The sequence below is a fragment of the Hevea brasiliensis genome, chromosome 1 (assembly GCF_030052815.1).
Source record: "Hevea brasiliensis isolate MT/VB/25A 57/8 chromosome 1, ASM3005281v1, whole genome shotgun sequence".
NCBI lineage: Eukaryota > Viridiplantae > Streptophyta > Magnoliopsida > Malpighiales > Euphorbiaceae > Hevea > Hevea brasiliensis.
The window spans coordinates 28,301,293-28,312,675 of NC_079493.1; the positions used below are offsets into that span (position 1 = coordinate 28,301,293).

Sequence of the window (11,383 nt, forward strand, 5' to 3'; positions counted from 1 at the left end):
GCTTCTCCCTAATATCGTTTGGTGCTATAGGGAAGACTTGTTTGGGTAGGCAATAAAAGAATCAACACAAGTGACAAACGAAAATTGCAATTTTAACCAGTAGATGAAGGACAAGGATTAAAATCTAATCAAGATGGCATCAGAAAATCAGACTAGTGAGTAGAGAATGAAGAAGATGATAATGAACTAGAATTCTCTACTCACTAGAATAAGATACTGCAAGCGAAAGAGCTGAAATGGGTGAAGAAAATAAAGACAATGAAGATGGAGACGAAGATAGTGAACCCTTTTCGTGCTGAAGATAGTGGTAGGGAAGAGGAAGACCCGAATGAAAAATTTTCATGGTAAAATCAATAGTTACCAGATTTCACACTCAGCGGTTCCCAGACACTAAATAAACCAGATTTCACACTAAATCCCCTCTTCTTTTTTTTTTATTCACAAATAATGACCTATAAATTACACATAAAATATAAACTGCTCTTTATTTTATTTTATTTTATTTATAATAATCTGCTGAGCTACGGTTATCATAAGGCCTTATTTGATTGGGATAAGTGAGCTCTAGAAATTCAAATTCCCAAAAAGTGTTCACCTCTTAAGAAGTGAAAAGTAATTTTTTCTCCACTTCTGAGGAAGTTACTTACCTTAAATCAGATAACTTCATGAGAAGCAGAATTCCAAGGAAATGATTTATTTGAACCAAACAAGGCCTAATATTTAGCTTAAGGAACAGGGAAAAAAGGGCTGTGTCACCGATAGTTATAAAATCAGATATGATTTAGCACTGAGATAAAAGGGATAAATAGAAGCAGTATAAATAAATATAACACAGTGAGAACAAAGGGATCCATTGAAACCAAACAAGTAGTAATTAATATATATATCCACCGCACAACCCAATCCCAACATCATTTTATGACTTAAAAAAAAAAAAGAAAGAATCAGTATTCAACACAGAATACATCAGTGATGTTAAACAGCCCAATCCCAACCCCAACCTGCACATCCAATCCCATTTACTAACAATCAAAAAATATATTTAGAAGAATCCGCAAGCAAAGTAACCAAACTGCGCACAAGTTGTAGATTTTCCAACTCAAGGTGTAACTGTTTCTTTGCTTTTAGCTTGCTGAAGGAGGAGGATGAGGAGCTGGGGCCTTCAAAAGCGGTTGGAGTGCCTTCACAACGATGCTCATATTAGGCCTGAACTCAGCTTCATATTGCACACATAATGCAGCCACAGCTGCCAACTGCAAAAAGCCAAACAATCACAATCAGTAACTAACAAAATGTTTCCACATGCAAAGGATAGAAAGAAGGAATAAAAAAATAAAAATATAAAAAAATAAAAATCAATTCACACATCCTTGTGTGCATCGTTTATAAGTGGGATCATACCTTGGCCACACCTTTAGGAGGATAATCTCCCTTCAGCTTTGGATCTACGCATTGTTTAACTTTGTCTTCACTCAGTCTTGGAGTAGCCTAACCAAAAACAAGTTTGTGTCAGATTATATCTGGCACAAGAAAAAGCGTAGAAAGATGATAATATTGAAGAGAACAAGGCAGAAAACCCACCCAAGTGACAAGACTCTGTTGTCCTCGTGGCATTGTGTGATCAACAGGTTTCCTCCCAGTCAAAAGTTCCAGAAGAACCACCCCAAAGCTATAAACATCACTCTTCTGTGTCAATTGTCCAGTCATTGCATACCTGTGGAGCAGTTAGAAAAATCACACATCAGTCTCATTGCTCCAAAACAAATTGTATGTACTTGATGCGGGAAACAATAATTTGAGAAGAAAAGAAATAAAGATATGAATATGTTGATAATTCATCAATATATATAGGTGCATTTACAGAAGAAAATAGCTCCCAACAGTTGGCACCAACTCACTAAAGTAAAAGAGGAAGAGGAAAAACAAGGCATTAATGATTACTTTCTGGAACAATTCTACCTAAAATTTGGCACACTTCACACTCAAGGATAAGATGCCACTCAAATTCAAAATTCATATTGAACTTATGACACTAGCATTTTCAAAAATTTACATATAATTACTATTTTCATGATTGCTTTACTTTCTATATCTATCCTGAACGCTCAGTTAATAGTAGGTTTATACATTTTTGTGTTAAATATTATAAATTCAACAATGTAAGCACACAAGACCATATCTGCCTGTCTAGAATGGCAGTTTCCACGTCCAAACATGACTTCAAATCAAATTTATTTGTTCATTAAAAATATTAATTAACTGATACAACTTATCTCAAATAAGTTGATGATATAATCCATCTTGCCCATGTAGTTCAAAGACAACATAATCACTTCATGCCAAAAGATACTTGTGCACTAAATTTCCATGACCGTGCTTTTTCCTGATATTTTACTGCACCTAGTGACCATTTGGCATTAACATATATGTGCACAACAGCACATACATAAAATAAATTAAAACAAAATAACTGCCAAGCATGATCATGCAAATAAAAAAGAGAACTCTCAAGAGTGACAATGACCAAATAAACTGAAGAAGTGTTTCAGAAGCATTACTCCGGAGCATGATAACCAAAGGTTCCCAAAACACGAGTAGAATGAAGGCGAGCAGCCATGTCAGGAGCCTGATTTGAAAGGTTAAAATCTGCAATCTTGGCTTTGAAGTCCTCAAATAGAAGCACATTGCTTGATCTGATATCTCTGTGTATTATAGGAGGTTGTACCTTCTCATGCAAGTATTCCAACCCCTTTGCTGCATCAACTGCAATTCTCACACGCTGCATCCAGTCAAGTGTGGGACCTGGTTGAGCCCCTTGAACTCCCTTTCTACCTGTCATTGCAAATATAAGGAAAGCTAACCAATCATTTTCTTTTCCAAGGGATATTTGCTGTAAGGTGATGTATAATGTAAATGAGGAGTACATAAGATGGGCTCACACCATGTAATATGTCATGGAGAGATCCCATTGTTGCAAATTCATATGTAAGCACTCGAAGATTTCCTTCCACACAGTAACCAAGCAACTCAACAACATTTTCATGTTTCAATCTTGACACCATGGAAACCTGAAATCAAAGAATATATATAATCAGACATCTTAAGACAGAGGCAAAAAGAAAAAAAAAAAAAATCACTTGACCATAATAAGGAATCAACAATTAGGTATGTTCTGTCTTCCCCAAATTGCTGGCATACCTGAGCCAGAAATTCGACGTTTGACTCTTGCTCAGATGCAACATCAAGTTTTTTTACTGCCACAGCTTTCCCATTATCTAAGTTAGTATAATAGACTCTTCCATAGGATCCTTCACCAATTAATGCCTTCGAACCAAAATTGTCAGTCTTCTCTTTCAATTCATCTAAAGACAATGCAGGCACTTCAATTGGAGGTGCTTCCTTCTGCACTTCAGCTCTGACCGGAGCTGATACCTTTGAGCCCTTCATTGGGTTCCCTAATATTTTTAGAAGAAAAAAATTAGAAAAAGAAAATATAAGAAAAGAAGCCAAATTGGACAATTCAAAAGATCATACATAATCTACAAAGCGAAAATAAGATAAAGTATGATGTGTTCAATCATTCAACAACACCGTATCATGATGGCCTCCATTCACATTATTTATTTTGAAGACTACAGAGAAATTATACCAATTACTTGCTTTCACTTCTTTAAAAAGAAGGGGGGAAAAACACATAACCCACAATATCCAGAAAATTAATTCCATAGAATTGGTATGTACCAACAAGCAATCAAATAATAGCTGATTTGGTAGCGCTTCCATTAGCTAAGATGCATTTAATTTGTGTACTGTAAGGATACCTATTCTAATTTGTTAAATCAAATTCACAATTGTAAGCCAAAATGTTGTAAGTTACAAACACTTGCAGAGGAATGGCACCTAGACACCCCATTTGGAAGAATCCTTGTGATAGAACTCAATTTGACACCATTCAGCTCTGTTGAACACCAAATCCGCATCAATACCCAAAGCTTATAAATCGCTTGATACTACTTCTCTCCACATCATCTTAGGTCTCCCCCTTCCCCTTTCCCATCCACGTCATGATTTTATTAGTAGAATTCAATTAAACTGATTTTTTTAAAAAAAATGAATATATTTACATTTTACATTTCACAACTTGTTGAATCTTTTGCCCAACATATTCATGATTTGTGTACTAAGATTAGGCGAAAGATTGCTTTACTTAATTGCTGCTTATGTGCATTGTAGGAATTAAAAAAAAAAAAAAATTCCAAGTTGATGATTACATGGTTCATGTTCACCTTGAAAGATACCCTGTAAATTCCTTGAAGAAATAGCATGCTCAAGCTATCGTTCCAGTCTCCATTTAGCAAGAACTTTGATCAAATGCATATTTACTTGACTTACCTAACCATATGAATATTAGTCATGTTCTCAATGTGGAGGATTTCTCACCTTATCAAGGCACTTTTAAGCCTCCTACATTGCTTTCTAGAGTTTATGCAAATCAACATGTTCCAAAGTCACCTCTCTTCCTCAACAGAAAAATACCATTAAAATTGTGTGAAATGATGAGTTTGTTACTTTCTCTCAAGATGGTTTCCATAGATTTCTTGTCAAGTGGCATGGTCATTCTTATTTCAATGCTACTTGGATTTCTGAAAAGGACTTTCAAACTTTGGATCCTTTTTTCTTGAATTCTTATTTGCAATTCAACTCTTTAGAGTTGAGTTCTTTTCAACCAAGGCGAATGATGCAAGATTTTCTTTAGGAAAAAATATAGGAAGTAGAATTTTAATTTTGTGTTGATTTGAGATTCCTATTTAGTGGTGGTTTAAGATTGTCTCATTCCTAATCCTAGTAGTAGTAGGATTAACAACTCTACTATATATACCTAAGTTCTCTAGGTATTTTGGTACATTATTATTATTATGATTATTATTGATTTTGAGAATTAATACAATAGAGAATTTGTTTCCCTGGAAAATTTGTTTCTCTTCCTCTTTTATTCTATTGGTTCTACATCAAGGGTTGTCTTGGGATTTTAAATACAGGGATCCCATCAAATATACTAAATTCTTGCAAAATCAGGCTGCTTTTGACATATTTTTAGTAACTTGAAAATTGAATTCCAACAACTATGTGCTTTTCCAAGTATAAGAATTAGGCAAATAAAATTCAATTGAAACAGTGGAAATGATTTAGCAATTGCAGTGGAGTAACATGGCAAAGACATCATCAGGACATCTAACATTTTAGAATTGCAACCGCATGCAAGTGGAGAGGTAATTGTAATGTGAAGCAATTTTACGAAGGTAATGATTATCTAGACTCTGCAAAGGCATCATGTAATTGTGTACTCAGAGAGTGAGACAACTTAGTTGTGAGATCAAACAATTAATTTTGAATCCTCATGTCTTAGAAATGTTTACATAAATCTGAACACAATCAAAATATTTTACTAAAAATATGTTCCCAAACTTCATACTAAGTTGCTACAATTTAATTTTAATATAGTTTCTATCATATATATCATTCAACTTGACAATTCCATAGTGATAATTCAACACCTAGACTTCCCAACAATTTATTTTCAGCAATAAGCAGTAAAGCAGGAAAAAGAGAACTACACATGTTATGAGCTGGATGAACACTGATAAGTCTTGGATAGACCTAATCAATTTTACCTTTAACAAGACAGTTATAACTATAAGAAAAACTTGCTTAGTATAAGAAAAGATTAAAACAAATGTACCATCTGTGTAGTTCTTTGGGCTTCTTTGTTGCTCATTCTCCCGTGATGGGTATGATTCTTCTACTTGACAGGTACAACAAAGCCACCTGCGCATCTTGTCTCTCTTCCTCAAAGCCAAATCGTCTACAGCACCTGTTTTATCCAATATATAGTAACCAGGAGAAGGTGCATGTGCCTACAACATACCCACAAAATATTCAAGGTAAATTCAACATCAAAACGTAGTAAATGGATCTTCAAATCAAAAACACAATTCAGCAATAACAAATTAGAATCCAAGGAATTTTTTTATCACATCCAAGCATTTAAATGGAGCACAGGTCACAATCCATAGTAAACAAGCATGACAGAGTAAACACAAATGATCCCATTAGTTAAAATCCTGGAAATGATAAGGGGCACCTTCCATCACAACGTAAAAGCATGTTCATCTTGTTTGATTAAATGACAAGACAAAAATCCGAAAATTAAATTCAACAACAAAATTACAATTATTTTTTTTTTCATTTATCTATGAATAATAATTCCCATCAAGTTGACGCAAATTAGAGTCAACCCAATCACCTATTATTCAACACTGACATTACTCATAATTAATAACACAGAAAAAGAATAGAGAGAGACACCCATTAATGCAATTGCTCCAATTAAAGGATCCAATTAACATTTAATTTAATAAAAAATAAGAGAGACCCAACAATCCTCACCCCAAAATTGCGCTGATGATAATCGTCCGCCATTAAACAAATTCAAGATCACAAGCAAATCAAGAAAAAGAACCCCAAATAATGAAACTGAATAAAGAAAATATTGAAAAAAAGAAAAAGAAAAAGAGGAAACGAAAGAGATGACAGTGAAAATGAAAGAATAGAAATGAAACGAAAGGTAAAGAGCGAAAGAGACCCAAATATTAAAACAAAACAAGAAGTGGAAAAATGAAATCAAAACCGAAATTACAGGAATAGACAAGATACCTGAGCTTTCTCTCTCTAACTCCCTGGTATGGTGTCTCAAAATTGATGGTTTGAGTTGGGAAAATGGGTTAGAGAGAGAAAGGAAGGAAGGAAGGCAGGAGAGAGAGAGATGGGATTTAAGGGTTTGCTTTGGAGAGAAGAGAGAAGAAGTGGGAAAGACAGATAAGCATAGCAACGCGGAAACAAAACATTACTTTGCTTATAACAGTATTCTATTCTCCCATTTTCCTTTCTTTCTCTCTCTATGATCATTTTTCCTTTTTTCATTTAATTTTTTTTTATTTTTTTTTAAATTAAATAATAAAAAATTAATTTAATTACCGTTTAATACGCATCTTCTTTAATATTTTTAATACCCAATCTTATTATATAGATTAATTTATTATAAACAAATTGAAAGTAGACTTCAATTTAAAATAATCATACATTTGAATTATGTTAAATAAAATTTTAATATATGTGTTTCTAGATTGAAATTCATTTATTTAAATGTTTAAAAAAATAAAAAATTAAATGATCACTAATTAAGTGTTATATTAATTATTATTAAATATATTATAATTGAATAAAATTTAATAAAGTAACTTAACATGGCGGCATATTTATATTTAACTCATCACATTTATATAAATATATTAAATTTTATAAATATATTAAATTTTGATCTCGATATAAATATAGTGAGAATATTTTTAAATATATACGAATATAGAAGATATAATATTTTCTATAATATGTGTAATCAGTCTAATTATATATCTATTTTTAGCATCTAAAAATTAAAATAAATATAAATAATAAGCAATAAATTTTAGTTAAGTATGGAATCATTCATATATAATAAAATTTTTTATTGTTGAGTAAATTTTTATATTATTATTCATTTAAAGCATAAAATTTTTTGAAAAGATTAAAATATTTTATAATAAACTAGTTAAAAGACTATATATAATTGAAAAAAAAAATCCTTGAGAAAAGTGAGCCAAATTTAAGAAAAACTAAAATATAATGAAAAAAAAATTATAACTATAATATTAAAGATTAAAGTGTAAAATAAAATAAAGTATGATATTTTCAATGTTTTTATTGGTAATATTGAAATCAAAATTATTAATTTTAAATATTAAAATATTTATTTTGGCAATTTAAGGGTATTATTAATGTAAGCTAATAATTAATGGCCTAATTACATCTAAAATAAATATTTTTATGAATTTAAAATTTAATCCAAACTTTTTAATTTTAATAATTTTCATAAATTATTCGACTGTCTAACTTGTTCAATATTAAAATTAAAAAAAAAAATTTTTTTCAATGAAATATTTTTCTTTGTCCTTTTCTCTTACTCTCTTTTTGTCAATCAATTTTCTATTTCTTTATTCATTAAAATCAATTTTTATTTTTAATGAATAAAAATTTTATTTTTTATTTTTGCATAATTTAATAAATTTGATAAATTTACAAATAATTTCCAAAATTGAAAATTTGAAATTAAATTAAAATTTTACAGAAATATTTAGCTCTTGGTGTAATAATTAGACCATAATTAATGGATAAACGTGAATATGGATTAGGCTTAATAATAAGTTTTAATGTAAGTATTGACTTATTCGAAATTTCTAAATCCAATAGTAAACATTCTTAAGGCTCGGATTGGTTTGACTTTTAAATTTTTTTTTTATTTTCATGTCAAAATATTAAATTATTATATATATACAACATTTATTAAATTTTAGCTTTTGAAAAAAAATCATATTTTAATTTTGGTATAATGATAAAAATTGAAATCCTTGCACATATTTTTAATTAATTTTAACTAAAACTTATCAAATTACGATTGATAAGCCTGCTATTTATTTTTAACTTTTAACTTAAAATAAATTTTTATAATATGAATCAAATTAAAAATAATTAATTAATTATTTAGTAAAATTATTTAAAAATAACTTTTAAATAATTTAAGTGTTAGGTTAAAAGGTAATTAAAAGTAATTTAATTTATTAAAATTAAAAAAAAATATATAATTAAGTGTCCTAATTGTTAAAATAGAATAATATTAATATTTTTTAAAATTATTAAGATAATATAATCTTTTATTTAGTAAAAATAGTTTTAAAATAAATAAATAAATTATAAATAAAATATCTTTATTTAAAATTTTTGACTTATTTTAAATTATTTTTTAATTTATAAGCAAATTATATGTTAATTTATTTAAAATTTTCTACTTTTAAATAAATTTGATCAATTTATAAGTCAAATCAAATACTTTCTAATCAATTTAATTTAATTTTATTTAATAATTAATAATATATCACTTATTTAACAGAGTTAAATTTTAGTTTTCACTCTTTTAATATCTTACTTAAAAAAAAATAATACATTAAATTATATAAAAAAATAAAGTTCATAGTTAGTGTGAGATATTCCAAGTGGGGGAGGAGTTGGAATGTCATCACAGAATTTTAGTAGTGATTTGTAGTGGCCCACACCCCATGTGTTGTTTGTTGCAGTGGAATTATGAGAGCATCACAAGGTGGAAAGTGGAAATTTCCAACCCACCTAATGCTAATTCTCCCTTTTATTCTAACCTTTTGCCAGCTTCTAACTTAGGTGTTCTTTGTATCCACTCTAATATTTTTCATCACATTTGTCACACTTAAATCTAAGGATTAACTTAATTGTAACTGTATTTTTTAATTTTGGGTGATTTATTTTTTGAATTTCTTTTTTAATATCAATATAAAATAAAATAAAATATTATATCTCATGCATTTTAAAATAAAAAAACACTATAGCTATCATGAAAAGAATAAAATATAGTTTTTAAGGAAACTTCTCCATGCTGATTTTTTGTTTATTTTTTTTTATTAACTCTCAAATCTGTATACATTTTCAAATGAATTCTGGGATATCTCATTAAATCTATTATTTGATAGATTTTTAGTGAATAAATTCTCATATTTATTTTTATTAATTAATCTTAAATATATAATTTTATTATATTTTTCTCCTTTAATAAAGTTATTATTTATTTTTGTTAATAAACTATTGTGTTTTGAATAAGAATGCTATACGAGATATAGATCCTTCCTTCCTTCGATAAGATATTTAAATTTAAAAGTTTTATCATGAGACTTGCAAAAAGAATATAAAGAGTGAAACATCCAATTTACCTATTAGTCTATTTACATGCTCTATTAATGCTATGGATTTTTTAATTTTTTTTGTATTAATTTTTTGTATAAATGATTAACTTGTATGATTTGTAGTTTATTTTTATATTTAATAAAATATCTTTCTTATTCAATGAAAAAAATTCACATTATATATTAGTTAATTCACAAAATTATTAGATTTTTTAAGTATAAACACATTATAAAAAAAAGCACATGAATATATTAACTAATAAAAAAAATAGAATCTTTTTTATTTTCATTTTGTCATTACTAGAGCTAGAAATAATAGTTGCACTAATTAGAGAAAAAAAATTCATAAAATGAGAGAAATAAGAAAAATAAAAGCAATGTTATTATTGAAAGTATATATAAGCTTATTAAAATAAATAAAAGCATAATTAGGAATGTAAACCAACTTGGGTGAGCCGAGATTTAAAAAGTTCATCAAAAATTTTTCAAACTCAATCTCCTCTCATATCAAATTCGATCTAAATATTTATAAGTTTAAATTTAGCTCGTTTAAAAAATAAGTTTTAAATGAGTCGAGCCAAATTGAACTCTTTATCAAATTGAGTCTCGAATAACTCGACTCATTTACAAAGTGAGTTAGATTTATTATTATAAAATTCAAACAACGTAATTTTGATTAGCTTTAATATAAAAAATAACTTAATTTTCATAAAAAATTAAACTTAAATACTAAATAACTATATTTAATAAATACATTTTATATAATAATTATATCATAATTTTAAATAATATATTATTTTTATAATATTTCAAATAAAATAACAAATATTTATAATATAATAAATAATATAAATATTTTTATAAACAAGTTAGTACACGAGTATCGAGCCAAATACTATTAAACTCGAGTCCAACTCATTTTCTGAATAAATCGAGCTTTTATCAAAATTAACGTCGAGCAATTCACAAATAGGTTGATTCATTTACAACTTTTTTTTTAATGTCCGTTTAATGTTTTAAATGAATATATATATATATATATATAAACACACATATAAACCTAGCTTCATTGCATTTATTTTTAAAAGTAGGAAGAATGACGTTAATGATCATGTGCTAACGATTTTGGTAACTGGTATTCCTCAAATGCACTTTTCCGTAAATTTGCAAAAATTCAATTCATGCAGTTAATAAAAAAAAGCCAAAACTATATTAAAAAAAAAAGTCAAACCTTTATGTGAATTGTAAATTTTGATCAATTTTTTTTTATTTTATTAATTTTAACATAATTTGAAAATTTAATATTTATTTTGTCATTTAAAATTAGAGATTTAAAGAGCTAATGTGATGAATGACATGTCAAAATATTATTATTATTATTTAAAATGGTATTGCTCATTGAGAAAATACGTAACGACTGACTAATACATTGTTGCTAATGTGAAAAAAGTATTATTATTTTATACGTTTTACCATGTGGCATAAATTTTGATAACAAAAAAAGCTAAACATTTTTTATA

The 11,383-nt window shown here is 28.0% G+C and overlaps 1 protein-coding gene across 1 annotated transcript; it reads right to left on the reverse strand.

Annotated features, from left to right (window-relative positions):
• Positions 1–835: 835 nt before the first annotated feature.
• LOC110652405 (PTI1-like tyrosine-protein kinase 1) lies at positions 836–6,861 on the reverse strand. The gene is made up of 9 exons (XM_021807992.2): positions 6,715–6,861; positions 6,448–6,534; positions 5,741–5,915; positions 3,199–3,455; positions 2,942–3,068; positions 2,559–2,832; positions 1,582–1,714; positions 1,402–1,488; positions 836–1,253 (listed from the first exon to the last, which is right to left on the reverse strand). Exons 2-9 carry the CDS (start codon positions 6,478–6,480, stop codon positions 1,125–1,127), a joined length of 1,215 nt encoding a protein of 404 aa, XP_021663684.2. The 5' UTR covers positions 6,481–6,534; positions 6,715–6,861; the 3' UTR covers positions 836–1,124.
• Positions 6,862–11,383: the final 4,522 nt, after the last annotated feature.

What these genes read in the sequence shown, in the direction of transcription:
- LOC110652405 (XM_021807992.2), bottom strand. Translation starts at nt 6,480, where the DNA reads ATGGCGGACGATTATCATCAGCGCAATTTTGGG. An exon ending in CCCAAAGAACTACACAGATG is followed by an intron (nt 3,456 to 5,740) that starts GTACATTTGTTT and finishes TAAAAATATTAG; the next exon opens with GGAACCCAATGAAGGGCTCA. An exon ending in AACAGAGTCTTGTCACTTGG is followed by an intron (nt 1,489 to 1,581) that starts GTGGGTTTTCTG and finishes GTTTTTGGTTAG; the next exon opens with GCTACTCCAAGACTGAGTGA.